This window comes from Penicillium daleae (genome assembly GCF_028827525.1).
Source record: "Penicillium daleae strain IBT 16125 chromosome Unknown utg000009l_segment0_segment0, whole genome shotgun sequence".
Lineage (NCBI taxonomy): Eukaryota > Fungi > Ascomycota > Eurotiomycetes > Eurotiales > Aspergillaceae > Penicillium > Penicillium daleae.
Window position 1 is genome coordinate 3559826 of NW_026623157.1, and position 18357 is coordinate 3578182.

Consider the following 18357-nt stretch of genomic DNA (forward strand, 5'->3'; position numbering starts at 1 on the left):
CTCATCTCTTTCAGTGACTCAAACCATCCATGTCAGAGTTAGAATAACGAATGGTGTGAGATTTGGCTTCAAGGCCTTTGTAAAAATTGGCCGGGAAGGCAGCGCATGAGGTGTGATATCAAGACTTCACAGGACCCGCTAGATTAAATACAGACTCTGACTCGTTCAGATTTGCTTTGGATGACTCTTCCAGGAGATGCTATTGACAGTCCGCAAGAATTGCGTTGGCCGATGAGAGAAATTGCAACCATCGAGGATGTAAGGGCGCTTCAAACCGCGACAGAATCACAGCAACATGGTGATGGGAAAGTGGGCCAGATACTGATTGGCTGAAGCTTTCGAAAGATACTATGTTTTCATTAGCTCTAACCGCCACCCAATAGAGTCCCCAAGAGGACATACAGTGAAGAAGCCTTGGTAACGTCCAAATCTTAGCAAAATGCTGCAGTTGAAGGTGCAGTATGGTGATATGATGATCGATATTGGGGTTTTGATTGTGCCCCACCGTATTGACAGTCTTTTTTTGGAGATCGAGGAAGATCAAAGCCGTGAAAATGGTGAATGAAATTGCCGGATCGACAGCAAGGCAAAATGAGCTATCCCATTGATCTGCGATAGATGCGATATCCTGACATGCTTCAAGAACATGCTGCCAGCTCATCAACCATTCATCGCCTTTTCTCAGACCAGGGTCTGCGATGGAGAGGAGTAATTGTGCCATTCGTAGATGAAGGACTGTGATTGTCCGTGCGTGGTGATCAATATGGGACTCGTTAGAGAATGCATTGCGCCTTGGGTTGAGCCAGCCGGGAGGGAGGGCTAGACGAATGGTAGCAAGCTGTCGCTCAACCTTTGCAATTTGTGCAACTATCCCCTCTTGTGATCGTAGTAAATTCAACCGCAGAACAAGCCCGGCCTGGCGCAGAGTAGCGATTGTAATGTTGTGAACGTTTCTCAATAACGTCTGTGGGATTTGAGACGCAGCAAGAAGCACTTTCGACAGATCTTCGAAGTTGGGAGGTAGATATAGTTCCAGAGAAGGGTCAGTAACATCAGATGACTGAGTTGTGTGGCTTTGAACAAATGAAGTACGTATGACGGTGTCATCAATCAGATATGGTGTCCCGGAAGAGAGATTAGAATAGGCGTCGAGACGATAGATACACCACCAGAGTGACCTCCATTCTTGGATATCCTCATGGCTAACGGTACTCCAGTCGGGATATAGCTTGCGAATAAGGTCTAGGCGGTCGAGACCAATGCGATAGGCCATGCGTGTGACTCTACCCACCCGCAGCCAAGACTGATGTCCCGGGAACTGATGGAATTCATAGAATGCCAGAAGATAGGTCTTTCGAAACTGATCGAGCGATGGAATATCTCCAATCAGATCGTCCTCCAATATACTTGAGCTAAGTAATTGATCCAGGCAGATGTCCAGATTGAGTGGGTCATCTTCGATTAAAGTAAACCCGGTAAGCTTTGCAGTAATGATCAATATTGTTGAAATTAGATCTTCACTGCATTGGGAGCTTCGATAGCGATGGAAGAATAGCTCTCTGGAGAAGATAGGATTCGCATCTTGAACAATATCGAAGTAACTCTCAAGGCTAAAACAGTCACATTGGTTCAAAATGGATTTTCTCAGATAAGAGTGGATAGTACGTACAGATACCCTGCCTGCTGGTGGGGAAAATGAAATTGGCTGGAAACTCGAGTGACGTTGGCTGGCGTCTGGGGAGTGGTGGCCACAGTAGTGGGTGAAGAGTCAAGTGGAGCTTGCAAGACATCACTTCCCAAGGCAGTGGTGGCTTCTTCACCGGACGGATCCTCCCTTGTGGAGTCGCTATGGCGCCTGTGGGCTGGATTTGTTGCTCCGTCCGTTAGAATAACATATTGAGACCAGACAAGAAAGGGTTAGTGAGGTTATTCACCTGAAGACCGACGTGACTTTGATGGATTGGATGTGTAGTGAGATCCGACTGGTGGGCCAGGTTTGCGCTTCATTGAAGTGTAACTGCATGTCTCTCCGAGCTCAAAGCAGCGAGAGCAAGTTGGCCGTGCCTGATTACCTGTTCCAATTAGCAGGCGGACTGGAGATTTGGGATTGCGACACCCGACACATACACTTAACCTTCTTGCTGCATTGTATCTTAGTAAGAGCCTCTAGCGTGAAGAGGGGATAACTTACCGAATGCACCTATCGCAGACTCTTAACGGCATCGGACTAGAATCAGTGTTGTAGACAGCAGTTGTGGGATGGTCCATTAGTGCTGGCTGGTAGGGGTAGGGGTGGCTTTGCACCGGAGGAACTTTGGTGGACTCGTCAGAAGCTCAATAAACACGTTCAACCTAGGAGGGAGCTAATTATGTGGTATTCAGAAGCTGGATCCGTTGCTCAGTTGAACTCCCCTCGAAGGAGTGCTAGCCTCATGTGCTAGTTGCTATTCCCGATCGAGTTGGGGAAGTCAGGTTACGTCAAAAGTTACCGGTGTATTTATGGGGCGAGAAATCGGGCTATGATTGGCCCATGATGAGTCTACTAGTTCCTCCGCGGAGAGACTTCTTTGCACTATGAGTCGGGCCGCTAAATCCTTAAATCCCATTTCTGCTAAGCTCATCACATATTAAGTAACTAAAGTCAGGCAGTAGAATCTCACAGAACAGAAATTCGGGACTAGTCGTACCACATTTTGTTTAAGAATTCGTTGGGTATTTACGTAGTAGTTCAGTTTATTGCAGGAATAAGTCCTCCTGGAAGTAGAGGAAGAACAAGCTAGATCGGTAGAGCTCTGCGTGTGAGCAGGCAAATGAGCTTGGACGAAACCAAATGAACAGTAGTCAGAGTCTTGATAGTGGAAGTACAAATATACCAGAATGTTTCATATTCGGGACCGCGGTTTCCGAGCTACGGGGCCAAGAACGAATAATTGTCAATTGTGACAAGTCTGGAATCTACAGCCTGAGTATATTAGCATTCTAATCCTGGACTTGGACGTATCGTAGGCTCATAAGACTACGCCTCCACAGCATATTGAGACTGCTGATGTGCGAAGGTGAGCTCCTACGATCAGTTTGTGTTGTCCCTTTTTCCGTCTTGCACAAGATCGAGTTTGAACTTTCGGTAGACAATCCAATTCTGCGCAGTTTAATTTTTGTTAGATGTGATTATACCTTCTATAACGGAGTGGCTTACTAGTAGGTGCAACGGCAGGAGAGTTGCAAGCAAGCGCAGAGACCGAGCCAGAGCCCCTTCCCATATCTCAGGGCTGACTCGTGGGCGCATCAACTTTGCGACCACCGATTCAGCATAAACCTCGGGTGACATGCCATTGATATTGCCACGATATTTGATATCCTCCACAGTACTCTGTATTGAAAGGTACAGAGATGTCTCCGGGGCGTGTAGTCCGTGGTGAAGAATGTTGCTTTTCACGAACCCGGTCACGATTTCGATCACCTCTATACCGAGCGGCTTAACCTCCTACTCATCGGTCAGATAATTGTGGAATATGGCAATACATGATGTTCTCACCAATCGAAGTGTCTTAGAATACTGACTAAGGGCAGCCTTGGATGCATTATATGCCCCTTGCCATACGACAGGAATGTCCCGCGTCACACTGCCAATCTGCACAATACGCCCACGAATTGAGCGGCGAAGCAGTGGCACAAAAACCTGACAGATGCGCATGACAGCAAAGACGTTGACTTGAAAGAGCTGGATGACTTCTTCCATCTGCACATCCATTGCGGTTGACGCGTAGTGTGTCCCCGCGTTGTTGACTAGGAAGTCCAAGCGGCCACCGGTACGCTTGGATACAGTTTCCTTAAGTTCGTCGATACTTGCGAGGTTGCCGAGCTCCAAGGGAAAAGCTTCGATGTTGTTGAACTTGCTTGTTAGTTCACTGAGGGATTCGGTGCGCCGTGCTGTGGCGAGAACCGTAACTCCCCTTTCTGCAAATGCGATCGCGAGCTTTTTTCCGATTCCACTGCTGCAGCCAGTGATGAGTGCAAAAGAAGTTGTTTTTGACATGATGAGTATGGAACATAAAAGCAAGCTACCGTCAATGTCCTAGTTATATGATAGGAATTCGATGGCTATAGGGATGAAGGAGCACACACAAGACATATGCCCGGATGTTATAAACATTCCCACGCTAATTCTCATAGCATACTTGGTCTTCACATTAGACATACATGATAATACGAGCCAGTAATAGTTACTCCGGCCGTCAATGACCCAGGTTAAAATAGGTTCCTGCAGTGATTATCCGATGGATCCTCGGGCTCGCTCGCTGATTGTGTTCTTTACACGTGAACTGATACCATCACTCCAGCAGAGGCAGCAGCGGGTACTAAGCAAATGATTACTCTTGCGAGAGTCTCGTCGCTACTGGTCTAAGATGACTTTGCCGTAGCCAGACAGGCCCCATCAAGTACCCAATATGAATGCCCGATGGATATTGATTCACCCTGTCCTATATATGACCAACAAAATGGGTTTGTACACGACAATGGTTTGTGGACTGAACAACGAACTATCATTTCTATGCTCTCATCGGATACAACCAGCTGATTATACCTTTCATCGGCTCTTCCTTTGTAACATAATCTAAAACTTGTCCCTTGCGAAATTCAGGCGCCATAACGTACCGCATAACTAGACTCTCCGTCCAGCTAGGAATGACCAAATACCGAGAGAGGACGTAGTACCACGTATTGTGCCAGGTATGCATACGGGTCTCGAATCCAGCATTCGTAACATCACTCTTTAGTGAGGATTCAGAGCTCATTCGAACTGCCTTGTACTTTTCGAAAACCTCTGTGAGGACACTGGCACTTGGGTTCCCGTTCGGAGCTGTCTTGACGGCCTTCCGAAGACCATTGCAGAGTACCACGACATCTTGAACGCCATTATTGAATCCGAGGCCCAGATGTGTGGTCATCTTGTGGCATGCATCACCCACGAGTACGACTCTCCCCAGGCTCCAGTGTTGCACGATTCCTTCGTCCAGGTTCGTTAAACCCGCGGCTGACACCCGTGGCCAAACGTCTTTCACCCTCACAGTCCTGGTTAGAGGAAATTCTAAGAACTCCTGCGCCACAGACTCGACGTCATTCTCGGTGTAGCCTGTGCGCTCTTGTGTGGGCTTTGGTAGCCTCTTATACAAGAAGAACCAGCCACGGTCCGCACTGCTGAAGTACATGATAGACTTGTCCTTTGACTGTATATCATATCCGAAGCCTGGTGGGGATGGTGATGGAAATGAGCCGTAAAGAAGCTGAAACGATGCTGCGTATGGTTGCTCAGAATCCCAGGACCTTTTAGGATTTGTCTCGAGGGCGAGTTTGCGCATTAGCTGGCGAGTTTTGCTGTGGACGCCATCGGCACCGATCACAATCGATCCTTCGAAAGCGTTACCATCAACACAAATCACTCTAACCCCATCCGACTTCATCTTGATATCGACTATTTTCTTATTCGTCAAGATTTTCTCTCTCGCAGAAGGCGGGAGACAGTTGTACATAGTCTCAATAAATTCGGAACGGTGGAAGGCAACTGGTCCATAACCATGACTAACTTTGGTCAGAATAAATGTGCGAGCGGAGATGAAACTCACAATCCAGATAACCGCATTGCATGTGCGGTTCAGACTTACTTCTGGCGTATTTGAGCATATTGAGTCCCCTCCTTAAAAACGTATCCTTCGGCAGTGAACGACAAATGGTGATTCACCTCAGTACCCCGAGCTAAGAACCCTTCGAGGACACCGAACTGATGCAAAACCCGCAAAGTAGAAGGATGAACAATGAGGCTAGCACCTTTATCTTCCACAATTTCAGGCCTGCCCTCCAGCACCGTAAAGTCAATTCCCGCCAGATGAAGGGCATGGGCAGCTACGAGTCCCACTGGGCCTCCTCCCACAATTATCACTTTGAAGTTGCTCTCACGGGTACTCATAGCGAACTGTTGATTCTGTGATAGTCAATTCACCATATAATCTTATCCAAGAGAGAGGGAACAGTCCGTACTTTATATACACAATACATGTCAATAAGTAATCCTCTGACACGCCGATCAAACCGAGATATGCTCAGTCGTTATTCATTAAAGGGGCCACGAATCGGCATCTGTCCGCTGCTGGGCCAGGTATTTATCACGGACTACGGCGGCGATTGCGGTCACCGACCAGAAACCCTTTATTGGGCATCTATTTCACCGCCCTATTGATCGTCATGACATAAGCCTAAGACCTAGACGCATCCTACTTCCTAATTAGGCAATTCAATGTGATTTTCAACGACCGTTGAATCAACGAATGTCGCCCCTAGCCCTCTCAGGCTCCCTCGCTACTAGCTATCTTTTCGGTCATCTTCTCTATAATCTCTCTCGCCCTTAAATTTTCTCTCGCCGTTTATTTTTCGTCGGGGAATTTTAGGCTTGATTATCGTGAGGGTCATTACGTAGAGAAGGTCTCTTCTTCTCTATATTTAGTTATCATATATCTAATTTCCTTTATGATCAGCCTTAATAAATAGCTGTAAGCAGTATAAGGTATCGTGGTAGTTATCTGACTCACCGAAATTAGATAATGGCGATTCTGCCGGAATATTTTGGTCCAATTCATTTCAGTATTAATCGGTAGTTACCTGTAGAGACCCGCTTAATAAATGGAGGCTCTATGAAAGTTCCTCCGGAGGTTCCTCCGAGGGATCCTCCGACGTGGGTAACGAAGATCTAGGTTAGTTACTGTATTAAGCTAGTGATCATATCCCCGCACCGTTAAGATTGAAGTTATGCCGAGGCTGTACTCGACGAACACCCCTGAGGCCACCAGGCGCCAATAAATACTTCATTATCAACCAGGTCCATCTGATGGACCCGACTCACTCCTTTTGGGTATCTTTGTGACTGTCTTAAAAGACGGTAGCCTTCACTGGAAATGTCTTCCAAGCCTGTTTCGGTCGCTGTCATTGGAGCGTCCCATGCAGGCCTAGGAGTCAGTCATAAACTCCTCCGGCAGGCACCCAAAGCATCGATCACACTGATTGACCCGTCGGACGAATATTACTTCAACATCGCTACACCCCGATTCCTCGTCAAACCTCAAAGCTTGCCGTCAAACAAATACCTCTATGACATTCGTGAAAGCTTCATCGAATATCCCAGTGGGTCCCTCAATTTCGTCAAAGGGCTTGTCACCAGGATTGATTATTCGAACAAGTCGGTACTTGTCACGACGAACGAAAATTCCATCAAGAACGATGTCATCTCAGTAGCATTCGATTATCTGGTGATTGCATCTGGTAGCACAACACCGGCTACGCTTGGACAGGGTAGTCTGAAACTCCCTTTCAAGGCGACTGCATTCGAAGATACCAGGAAAGCAATTTCCGAGGCTCAGAAGAAACTCCAGAATGCCACGAGACTTGTCATCGGCGGTGCGGGTCCACTGGGAGTCGAACTCGCTGGAGAATTGGCCGAAGCATCGGGCTCACCAAAGGTCATCACTCTGGTTTCGAAGACCGGTTCATTGCTGGAGGGAGCAACGGATACTGTGCAAAGAACCGCCGAGTCAATCCTTCGACGCAAGAATGTCGAGATCCTGAAAAACGTCACCGTCGACGAAGTGAATGAGGATACAGAAAAGAAGAGCTGGACGGTAAAGCTGTCCACTGGTCAAACTATCACGGCAGATGAATACATCTCCACGACAGGAGTGATTCCAAATAATCAATTCATCCCGAAAAGTTTCCTAAATGACGAGGGCTGGGTGAATGTCGATGAACAACTTCGAGTCGTGGAAGGCAAAACCAGCCGAAGCGACACGTACGCAGTCGGCGACATCACCTGCCATCCTTATCGGCTCCTCTCCAGAGTCTCCATTCAAGCAGCGACTGTTGCGTCTAACATTGCTGCAAGTATCAAGAAGGATACCCGCATTGCTAAGTACTCCGCTGAAGCGCAGAGGAAGATGATGGTCGTCCCCGTGGGACAGTCGACAGGTACGGGGCACTTTGGCGGATGGACACTCCTGGGTTGTCTCGTGTGGTTCTTCAAGGGCAAAGATTTCTTGACTTATGAAGCGCCAAAGTTTCTGCGAGGCAAAGTGGAGCGCTAAAGCAATGCTGAACCCTGTATCTCAATGATAGAATAGTTGTCTCTTGTGGGCAACTACTTGTAAGTTTAGCCGCAGTGATGTCATTGGAATTATTGAGTATCTAGTCACATATGATCAGACTGGATGAGGTCAAAAGACTTTAATTCCTAGCATCCCGTTCACTCCTCCAGGTAGCAATAAGTATCCGTCTACCACTTCTCAATATAAGGCCGCAGATCCAACTCAAAGGCAAACGTAGTTCGCGGCTGAGTATGCAGATACCAATACGAGTCCGCAATCTAAGCTAATCAGTATAAAGTTAGAGCAAGAAGGATCTATCTCCGAACTTACAGAATCAGGGCTCAATTTAGCATCTTCATGGGGAAGAACCCACTGCTTCGTGCGTGGGATGTCGATAATGCCATCAATGATAGCATGCGACACATGAATACCCTGAGGTCCAAATTCACGGGCTAGTGATTGAGCCAAAGCACGGAGGGCGAACTTGCCGCTTGCGAATGCAGCGAATTGGGCGGATCCCTTGATACTGGCGGTGGCGCCTGTGAAGATGAGAGTCGGCGGGTGGGGAGATGAGTCTTTGGCCTTTAGAAGGAGGGGGAGAGCACGCTGGGCAAAGTAAAATGCACCCTTTCTGTTGATGAAGTTAGATATGGTGGGTGGTTGGTTGTTTCTAGCAGGTATGTAATGCGTACGCTTGCGAGTCAAGTGCCTTAGAGTAGTCCTCGTCGGTAAGTTCCAGGAAAGGCTTCCTCACAAAGCCACCCCCAGGATTAAAGATGGATGCAGCTAGTGGAGAATCTGGGAATTGCTTCTCGATCTCATCAAAGGCCGATTTAACACTGTTGGCGTCGGAGACGTCGGTGCTGATACCGATGGCCTGTCCACCACTCGAATTGATCTCCTGGACAAGTGGCTCAAAGTTGCTCGGGGTACGAGACAGAAGCACGACCGAATATAATTTAGCAAAGCGCCGGGCAATGGAGGCGCCCTGCGTGGCTAGTCAGCTTATAGACTTGAATGGATAAGAGCGAGAATGTATACCGTGCCAGGGCCAACGCCAGCGATAATTGCAAGTCCCTTTGAAGCCATGATATGAAAGCGGTATTTGGGGAAAAAATCCAAGTGATTTAAATGAAGAGTGACCAAAAACCGTGGAGAGCAGGAGCAACTTAAATAGCTCACGTCTCGGCCTCCCAGCTATCGCCGACGCTTAGAAATGCGAAATGCTGCGGGGATTGATCATCACCCACGGGAATGATATCATCTTGAAAGAAAAGGACTGGCGCTCGATGTTGACAAAACCTCTGATGATAATATCATCCGAGGTATTCCCAATGTTTCTACATTTTTCAATTTGATGCAATTTATCCCCCAGTCTACTGTACCCTTCCCATAGTCTCCACAATGTCCTTAGCAACCTGGCGCTTACACTTAACTTCATTCGCCGCCTCAGGCCGCCATCGATAAGCCGCGCTCAAATTTCCGGAGCTTCACTTTATTCAAGTCACATCGCATCGCTCTCCACACAGCAACATGGACGCCTCAGACCCTCTACTCTGTGAGCTCTGCTCAATCTGGTGAGCAAAATTATCTGTACTGAATGTTCACACCCATATTTTCCGGTCTAACCTCACCCCTCACCATAGCCACGTCAACCCGCCAAAATACCGCTGTCCGCGCTGCTCAACACGCACCTGCTCCCTCCCCTGCACACGCCGCCACAAACTCTGGTCCCAATGTTCTGGCGTCCGCGATCCAGCCGCATACCTCAAGCGTAGCGAACTCGCCAACGAAGCCGCCTTTGACCGCGACTTCAATTTCATCACCGGCATTGAGCGCACGCTGGAGCGCGCGGAGAGAGATGTGGAGAATCGGGGGATTGAGTTAGCACGCGGACAGGCGCTGCGGAGTGAGGAGGGACAGGATGACGGTTCTGGTGCGGGTCGCAAGAGAAAACATCCTGGCCCAGGCCTAGTGAAGGGTGAAGCTGGGTTCTTGCGTGGCGCGGAGGCTGGTCGTGTGAAGGTTCTTCGGGCGCCGAGGGGGATGTCCAGGAATAAGCAGAATACTTCGCGGTGGCATCCTAAGTAAGTTGAACTCTACATGATCTCTTCATTGGTTGGTATTAATTGGGGTTTTGTTCTTCAGGCACAAGTGTCTCAGCTGGACGGTGGAGTGGATATCCGCCGCTGGGGAGAAGACGATCCGTAATGCGTTGGAAACATACCCCATCTTCGAGGCTTATGATCGGGCTTTCCCACTTCCTAAGCAGGATCGGCCCAGTACGGATTCGAAGAAAGAGAAAGATGTCGCCCAGGAGAATATCTCTACGGAACAGAATCATGCACCCACCGAGAAGCCCGATAGCATAGCGCCTACGACTGCTACGACAGAACCCACGGGTTCTGAGCCTTCAAACCCGGAGACAGATGAACAACCCACCGCACCAGCAGAGCAAGCAGAATCAAAGCTCCTTCTCGCCCTGCACCGGAATCTCTACTTCTACCTGCACCGCCCAAGAACAACAACCAAGAAGCCCGTCCTTGTTCCCCTCCCACCACTCGCAAAACTACAGTCTGTCCTACGCGAGCGTACAGTCCTCGAATTCCCCACTATCTACGCGCTCCCAGATTCACCAGAGACCATTCTCGAGTCGAAAGAAACGTCTCCATTTATACTGGAAGAGGAATATTTACGGACGGCTTCGCCGGAGGAATTGGGTGATAAATCTGCAGAAGAGCAGGAGGGGACGGGTGATGGAAATGAGGTATCCGGGGTGGATTTGCAGAATGTGGATGAGGAGAAGGTTATGGAGGTTTTGAAGCAGGAATTGTTTGAGAGTGTATAATGATTGAGGATTTGTATAAAGGTCTGTCCTATAATGTGAAGCCAGGCCATGAGGGAATATCAAAGTAGAGTGTCTACCTCGACCCGATACGTCAGTAATGTATATGAACTTACTATAGTCGTGGGATTCGATCGACAAATACTAGGCTCAGTCTGTTGAGACCCGGTTCATCTGCCTTGGGTTACTAGGAGTGGGCTGTCAGTGTTGCATCGGGGTGTTGGAAAGGTACCGGAAGGCGTTTTATGAATACAAACGACATCCAAATCGCCCGTCAAGCGGGTGTAATAAAACCATCAATCCATCACGTCTACCAGCTTCGACAAAAAAGTCGACGATCAAATCTAAAAAGTAACGGCCATCAATAATCGGTCCGAAGGACGGATACGACGGGAGACGAGGGTTAGACAAGGTTTCAAAGCACTCGGTCGATGGGACAAGAAGACCTGCACCATCGATGAGTTAATCAATTGATCATAAAGATCACAATAACTCCGAGAAAAGATACGACCCAAGCAGCCGGGATATGTCAAAACAGCCGAGGGGGTATATGGAACTAAATCACACAAATAGACCAAAGATCAAAAACAAAAACTCCCGTGTACAGGATGTACAAAACTCCCAGAAATGCCCAATAAATCGCTGCAATATGCAATATATAAATCCAAAAATCTCATCAAAAGATGGATATAGAACACCAACGCTGTATGCAATCCAAATAATGCATAAACCCAAACCTGAGAATGTCTACTTGCATGTGACCGACTGCAGCGGTATACGAAGTAGATCCCAAGGAGGCTGGTGGACCACCTGCACTCCTCGGTTGTTCAAGATGTTGAACTATCTGCGTCAGACGCAGTTTCCGGTAACTCCGGAACAGAAGAGTGCTTTGCACTCTCTGGTGAATGGATAGGCTGCGTGGGCACCGTGTTGGGCACGGTGGGCACCACATCCTCCTGAGCGACGCGCTCGGAAGTTTTGCCACCGAATGGATGGCTAGCCTTTGAATCCGTGGGGGACATATTGAGCTTCTCGGATCGACTGGGCTTCAGCTTCAGACGTCCTTGCTCAAGGGCACGCAACACGGTGCCAATATCCTGGGGGTCGATCGCCCGGAGTTTGCTCATAGCATCGTCCGAGACGTCAGCGAAGGGGTTCCAGCCCAACTTGTCGAATTCTTCGGAAGTCGAAGACTTCGACTCAACAGAGTGACCGCCGGTGACCAGGCGGTGTAAGAAAGTGTCGGAGACACTGGGACGGCGGGGGATCTTAACAGGTTTGGATTTGTTACTGGTGCTAGTAGAAGCCACGTCCTCTTGCTGGCGCTTTGGAGGACGTGCGGTGATGGGACCTTGGGGCCCCTCGCCGACCTCGTTACGAATCTTATAGTAGATCAGACCCAGGGTGGCGGCTAGGGCCTGGTGTGCAGCCTCGGGATGCCGACGGACAGCTTCCGCGCGGGTGATGCTACAAGAGCCGTCACTGGAGCTGCTGGAATCACTGTCGTCGGCAAACATCTCGGTAGGATGCATGCGGCACCAATCCTGGTAATCACCCAGTTGGTAGAATTCTGCCAGTTCAACCAAACGATGAACTAAACGGGGAAGGTCTGTTAGAATTGGGGGTCCGGGGGGAGCAGACTTATATTCATCACTTGAAGCTTACCTCGGCTTCGTTTCTTGAGGCACCAGAATCTCCACACAGTACGTGGGAAATACTGGGGCCATTCGAGGGCCCCGTCATCCGTAATCACCGGGACGGGGCTGATGGGAGCATGGACGGTATGAGCCAGCGAGTTGAACCGGACCCGATCGGCATACTTCATCTGTGATTCAATTGAATCCATCCGCGAGTTCAAGGTATGGTATTGACGGGAGATCTTGTGGTCCAGGGTCATCAGATCCGTGCGGAGCTGATGGGACGTGGTCTGCAATTTGCTGATATCGATCCGCGTCGCACACACCTCGCCCTTGATCGATTCAATGTCGACTTGCAGCTGGTCAATGGTCTTTTGCAAACGATCCACATCGCCGCGTAAGTAGACGGTCTCAGTCCCGGATTGACCGATACTGGACTTGAGCTGAAAGATGCTGGTCTTGATCTGATCGACATCCGAGCGTAAAGCCACAACATTGAGATCGATGCGTTGGGAAATGGCGCGATGGCATTCGAATTCACGGCGAATATGTTCATCTTCACGGTTCCGGCGGTCGACATAGCCCTCTTTGGTCAAAACGGTGGAGCGCAATTCCAAGACGCGCGAGTCCAGTTGGTTCATTCGGTCATGCAGATGGATAAGCGAGAGTTCCGAGCCCGGCGGGGTGGTCTCGCGTCGAACGGAGGAGAGGCGCGGGCTGGACATGGAGAGAGACGTGCTGGAGGTACAGGAGTGACTCCTTTCGAGAGTGGTCATTGTGGACATGGCGGCTATAGTATAATGTGGTGATTGTCGTATTGGAATCTGGACTTCAAGAGCATTTTTTTTCTCTAGACCAGAGTATCGTCCATTGTGTCGGATGGGTTGAGTGTATAGGGTGGTGTGTGGTGTGTATTGTAGCCGTAGTGTGGGTAAAGGGACGAGACTGCTCTTTCGGGGGGGAGGCGCAGGGTAAAAAGGGCGAGCGACAAAGAAGGGGGGGGATCGGGTCGCACAGCCAATTTTGGACCGTCCGAAGTGTCCGTTCTTTTGGCTGGTCTGCAGGTCAGCCGCCGGTCATTTTCACGAGCAACACCAACCCATCATGACTGATCCCCCAGAAATATGACTCTTCAATAGAAGATGGCTATTGCTATTGGTTTCTCCTGTTGATTCTGTGCTTCTTCTGAATCAGTTCGCGTGTTTTTCCCTTGTGAAAAAGGGCCATGGAATGGCTCAACCGGTGGAAGGATGATAGATTACCGCGGATGACCATACCAATACCATCAACCAGGTCTTCCACGTATTCCGCTCAGGCCCCTCTGTAGGAACACTCGCGTGCATTAGCGTGCATTAGTGCGACGCATCTCGCGCAGTCCAACTCCCTCGTCCATTCCAACGAGCCTGATTGGCCGCTTACCACTCGACCGCCCCTCGCCACTGGATGGACCCTGTCTCTTTATTGGTTAAATCGCCTCGCATCGCCCCGTCTTCAGAATTCCCGTCAGACTCAGCCTGGCCACCCTCCCACCAGCCCGACGCATGCGGTCTCATGATGACATCGCCGTATTTTCATACCTTTTCGTGACGTGAGGCCGCCTGTCGGCGTAAATCCACCAGTTGACATGCGACTGGAGTGGACAGAGACCATAACAACTCGCCAACAAACGACAAGAACTCGTTCAATGTAATAATGAATCAGAGTGATAGGATCTATTTTTGGCCATAGCCCAAAATGAGTCCGAAGAGCAGACATGTTCCTGGAACAAATCCACGGGAAGAGTTCTCGCGGTATTTCCCGATTAGGAAACTCTGATGCCCTAACGGACGACCATCTACACCATCGCGACTTCCTCCCAAGAAGCCAGGAGAGACTCGCCTGACACCAAGACCAGGCAATGGATGTTAGTGAACCTTGAATGTGTATTTCTTTTTCTCTCTCCCACTCTCATGTCTTCGTTCGGGGGCCCCAGCTGACCACCATGAAGCCAGGCGCCCTATCATCAGTCATCCTGGGACTCGATCTACTCAGCACCAGTCAGGCGAGGGCATTCAATGCGGCTCCTCCTTCACAACTATTAGCAAAGCCGCCTCGCAAGAAAAATCCCACGGAATGCGATTGCTTCACGGTGACTGGCCCTGATCCGGGATACTTCCAACACTATAAGCTCTGGGATTTTCGCTCCGTTCCATTGGTCAAACGGGCTCATGTGGACATTGCAGAGCTCAATGATGATGGCCTGGAACAATGGCCAGACCTAAATGACGAAGAAGTTGATGGTAGTGACTTCGATGAGGATGAAGACCGCCAGGATGACAAGGACGAGCCCGATGCCCTCTGGTTCTTCGAAACTGCCTTCGACAAGGACTGGATCAGCCAGCAATGGGAGCGGCCTCGCACTGCTGAGGCTCCGATCACTATGGTCAACTCCAAGCACAACGTCTTTTTTACCAGAAACCGCCAAGAGCTGGACAAACTCGCCACATTCCTGGTGATGCGCACCACCCGTCATTGGAACTATACTTCGACCGCTGAAATCGAGACCAAAGTCTGCGATATCTTCCGCTGCTCCCTGCGTGTCCGACTTCGGATCTTACCGTATAACTTGGTTGTCTCACAGCCTGAAGATACTTTGTCCTGGCACAATCAGAGTATTGAGTTGAACGAAACTGCCAGTCCCGCAGAGGCCAAGCCATACCCCGGTGCCTGTGTCGGGATCTTCACGTATCGCGCTCACAACTGCGAATCAGACATTGAAATCTTAACAAAGGATCCGCCTTACCGAGTACACTATGCCAATCAACCAGACTACGATGCGATCAAAGACGCGATGATTCCCGGTGCGAGCACAACCAAGGATCTCCCCGTGCACTGGACAACCTGGACTACCCACCGTCTAGACTGGCTCTCTAATATCTCGCGCTGGTGGGTAGACAACAAGCCCCAGGACGCCAAGACATATCGCGTGCCCGATCTCCCAAGCAGACTGGTAGTGAACCTGTGGAGCAACGGCGGTATTTGGACGGGCGATATGCGATTCGGCGAGAGCGTCTTGCTGGCCATTGACTACATCGAGCTGGCATACAACGTATCCTCCGGGTCACAGGGCTTCAAGGTTCCTCCCTCCGAACGACACGGCGGACATCAAGTTCCTGCTATGAATACCTCTTCGCCCGATCTTGACACCCGGCCGGATGAATCTTGGGCACCAGGCGCGGAAATCATCGACGGATCGTCGATGAAGAAATGCAAAAAGGGCCGGAGGGGACGCAAGTGCAGAAAGGGTCGCAAGAAGCATGGGAAGAAGCCGAAGCTTCCTCCCCATAGAGTCCCGTCTTTGTGGTGTGAGCGTGCATGTAACATTGATGACCTCCGCTTCGCGAATGGTGGCCTGCATGGTTGAGGTCTCTACTCTATCTTTATGGAGAATCTCCTGTCTCATGTCTGGAGATGCAGAGCTGTTGGGCATGGATGTGTATTTTTATAGATTCGAATGACAACCCTGATTTTGCAATGAAGACTGTTAAAGGACCCGTGTGCCGCGGCTCTACCTAGCGGCATATAGTTCGAGCAACTCCTAAAGCACGATATCTCAAATCTAGATGTAAAGTATCCACACGCCTACATAGTACAATATACTGGCCATGCTTCTTTCACGTTACTTCATCCACCAACGACAATGGGGGTATCATTCGAGTTCGTCCAGACCATAAAATAACAAATAACAGATGCAATAAGCGCAATAAATAAACACCTCGGTTTCATCCATCCATCCAGAGAAACCCCTCATTGACCGATTCCCTGCTCCCTGCCATCCGATTTTCTAATTCGCCATATGCGCCAGGAATAATGTAGATGAAAGTCCGGAAAAATTGTAAACGCCTGGGTGACGACAAATGCATATGCTGAAGTCCTGTATATCAGGGCAACTGGCCCTCGAGAAGGAATATTTGGGAGTGGCGCTGGTGGGCTCGCGATAGGAGACGTAGTTCTCGGGTCCGCGGTACTCTCACGAGAGAGGTTATGTTGTAGGTATTGGACATGTTGTCTTGGCAGTATGCCCTCAAAGCAAAATTTGGCCCATTTTATCGACTGGACAGAAGGGACCGTGTAGCCCACCATTCATGAGTTCTGCGACGATCTTTGCCCGCAAGCCAACCGTATCGCTTGCCCCGAACGCCGTCGGTTCAATGCCAAGGGCAATAGCCTTGGCATTGGTAAGAAGAAACACGCCGCAGTCACTCATGTTATCCTGCTGGGAAGAGACAGAGGGTAAGAAGGTCCATTCTTCTGCGTCAAACTTGTCTCCCAGTTCTCCGCGGAGCCAGTTTTTGATAACCTCTACCTCGCGCACGCCACGGGCGCCGAGTGAGTCGAAGTATTCGATCGTCCGGTCCATAGGCCGTACTACCATCAGAGTCCAGTGACTCGCCTGATGCACTGGGATGAAAACAGTGTCAACATCCAGAAGAGCCTCCCCGCCAATCTTCGCGCGGTTCGCCCAGCGGCGGACACCTTGATACCCTTTGTCCTTAAGGGTAGAGTAGAAGAAAGTGTTGAACGCATGGAACTTGGGTCGCTCATTCGGTGCAGTGTTGCCGGTTGACTGCCGGAGATATTGAACAAGGACGGTTAGGTATGCATTGATGATTTCATCATTGAGCCACGCCAGTGGCTTGATACACGTTGCAATGTCCCTCTGGTACAAGTCGTCGCCCGAAGGAGACCTGGCGACTGCGTAACCCTGAAGGGTTCTCATGGCCTCTGAAACCTTCATCATCCACTCCCTTGATAGAGGCCGTACAGCCGGTCCACGTGGAATAATCCGAGTTGGACGACCCGCCAAGCCCTCTAGAGCCCTCCTCTCTTTTTCGCGTCGTTCCCATTCAGGCGCAAGTAGAGACGCGATACGATTGTCCGGCAGCGGTTTATTCTCGGGGTAGAAGAGGGACACGGCAGATACAGGCCTGCCAAAGGGTAGCTTCTCGTATGCCCGGTACTGTTGACCGTACGGGTCCTCTATGGCCAGATCATCATGGAAGCGCGGTCTTCGTATAGGCTTTGTTGAAGGGGTGGTGTCAGCGGCCCGGGAGCGCTGCGGGGAAGGTGTGTATTTCGGTCTCCTGGGGTGCAAATAGGACCCAAGATCCGTATGTAGTTGCGGGGCAGTCGAGACATCGATTGCAAGCTCCTGCGTGGCGTCCACGAGCACAAAGTCTTCCTCTAATTGCTCATCACGCGGTGCGAGGCGCGGGGACACAGATGGCGATGGCGGAAAGGCTCCAGGAATCGGGGGGAGAAAACATCTACAACATTCGCATATCTCAGTCACTGCATAATCCTATCGCGCGGCTTTGTCGCTGATACCTTCATTCTTTTGGATCTCGTCCAAGACCTTGGAGCTTCTGAGAGGGTCCAGAGCTCCTATTGACAAGACGCCATCTTGTACGGGTTCAGGTTCAGACCTGCGGTGAATCCAGGAGAAGAATCGTTTCATTGTCAGAAGTTGAGTTGTCGAACGAGGGAAGAGGGCTGGGAGGTCGTGGTCCCCGGCGCTGGTGGAGGCTGGGGAGTAAAGCAAGGGCAGGGTTAAGACGAATTGAAAAGGCAAGATCGGAGGTTTATCGTAATAAAAAAGGAATTGGACCAGGTCCCAGCGTCCATCATTGAAAGGGCCAACCCCAGGAAACGACCGGGAGCCCTGTCGCGGAGTTGGTCTGAGGATAATCGATAGACCGCGGCGCCGTCA

The 18357-nt window shown here is 50.0% G+C and overlaps 9 protein-coding genes across 9 annotated transcripts; 3 read left to right on the forward strand and 6 right to left on the reverse strand.

The window, feature by feature from the left end:
- Positions 1-199: 199 nt before the first annotated feature.
- Positions 200-2268, reverse strand: N7458_012432 (transcription factor domain-containing protein; the record flags this gene model as incomplete). The annotated part of the gene is made up of 5 exons (XM_056915814.1): positions 200-348; positions 403-1610; positions 1670-1874; positions 2128-2141; positions 2192-2268. The coding sequence occupies 5 exons, from the start codon at positions 2266-2268 to the stop codon at positions 200-202; spliced, it is 1653 nt and encodes a 550-aa protein (XP_056760568.1).
- A 1216-nt stretch (positions 2269-3484) lies between these two features.
- On the reverse strand, positions 3485-4036 carry N7458_012433 (1-acyl dihydroxyacetone phosphate reductase; the record flags this gene model as incomplete). The annotated part of the gene is made up of 1 exon (XM_056915815.1): positions 3485-4036. One exon carries the CDS (start codon positions 4034-4036, stop codon positions 3485-3487), a length of 552 nt encoding a protein of 183 aa, XP_056760569.1.
- A 514-nt stretch (positions 4037-4550) lies between these two features.
- N7458_012434 (FAD-dependent oxidoreductase) lies at positions 4551-5965 on the reverse strand (the record flags this gene model as incomplete). The annotated part of the gene is made up of 2 exons (XM_056915816.1): positions 4551-5580; positions 5664-5965. 2 exons carry the CDS (start codon positions 5963-5965, stop codon positions 4551-4553), a joined length of 1332 nt encoding a protein of 443 aa, XP_056760570.1.
- A 982-nt stretch (positions 5966-6947) lies between these two features.
- Positions 6948-8126, forward strand: N7458_012435 (NAD(P)/FAD-dependent oxidoreductase; the record flags this gene model as incomplete). Its single annotated transcript, XM_056915817.1, has 1 exon — positions 6948-8126. The coding sequence occupies one exon, from the start codon at positions 6948-6950 to the stop codon at positions 8124-8126; it is 1179 nt and encodes a 392-aa protein (XP_056760571.1).
- Positions 8127-8314: 188 nt separating this feature from the next.
- On the reverse strand, positions 8315-9215 carry N7458_012436 (oxidoreductase, short chain dehydrogenase/reductase family; the record flags this gene model as incomplete). Its single annotated transcript, XM_056915818.1, has 4 exons — positions 8315-8404; positions 8457-8757; positions 8819-9114; positions 9168-9215. The coding sequence occupies 4 exons, from the start codon at positions 9213-9215 to the stop codon at positions 8315-8317; spliced, it is 735 nt and encodes a 244-aa protein (XP_056760572.1).
- A 444-nt stretch (positions 9216-9659) lies between these two features.
- On the forward strand, positions 9660-10974 carry N7458_012437 (zinc finger HIT domain-containing protein; the record flags this gene model as incomplete). Its single annotated transcript, XM_056915819.1, has 3 exons — positions 9660-9703; positions 9773-10213; positions 10275-10974. The coding sequence occupies 3 exons, from the start codon at positions 9660-9662 to the stop codon at positions 10972-10974; spliced, it is 1185 nt and encodes a 394-aa protein (XP_056760573.1).
- Positions 10975-11798: 824 nt separating this feature from the next.
- Positions 11799-13393, reverse strand: N7458_012438 (uncharacterized protein; the record flags this gene model as incomplete). The annotated part of the gene is made up of 2 exons (XM_056915820.1): positions 11799-12565; positions 12637-13393. 2 exons carry the CDS (start codon positions 13391-13393, stop codon positions 11799-11801), a joined length of 1524 nt encoding a protein of 507 aa, XP_056760574.1.
- Positions 13394-14589: 1196 nt separating this feature from the next.
- Positions 14590-16011, forward strand: N7458_012439 (glycoside hydrolase family 16 protein; the record flags this gene model as incomplete). The annotated part of the gene is made up of 1 exon (XM_056915821.1): positions 14590-16011. The coding sequence occupies one exon, from the start codon at positions 14590-14592 to the stop codon at positions 16009-16011; it is 1422 nt and encodes a 473-aa protein (XP_056760575.1).
- Positions 16012-16671: 660 nt separating this feature from the next.
- Positions 16672-18105, reverse strand: N7458_012440 (SUMO protease ULP1; the record flags this gene model as incomplete). Its single annotated transcript, XM_056915822.1, has 2 exons — positions 16672-17888; positions 17976-18105. 2 exons carry the CDS (start codon positions 18103-18105, stop codon positions 16672-16674), a joined length of 1347 nt encoding a protein of 448 aa, XP_056760576.1.
- Between the last annotated feature and the right edge of the window lie 252 nt (positions 18106-18357).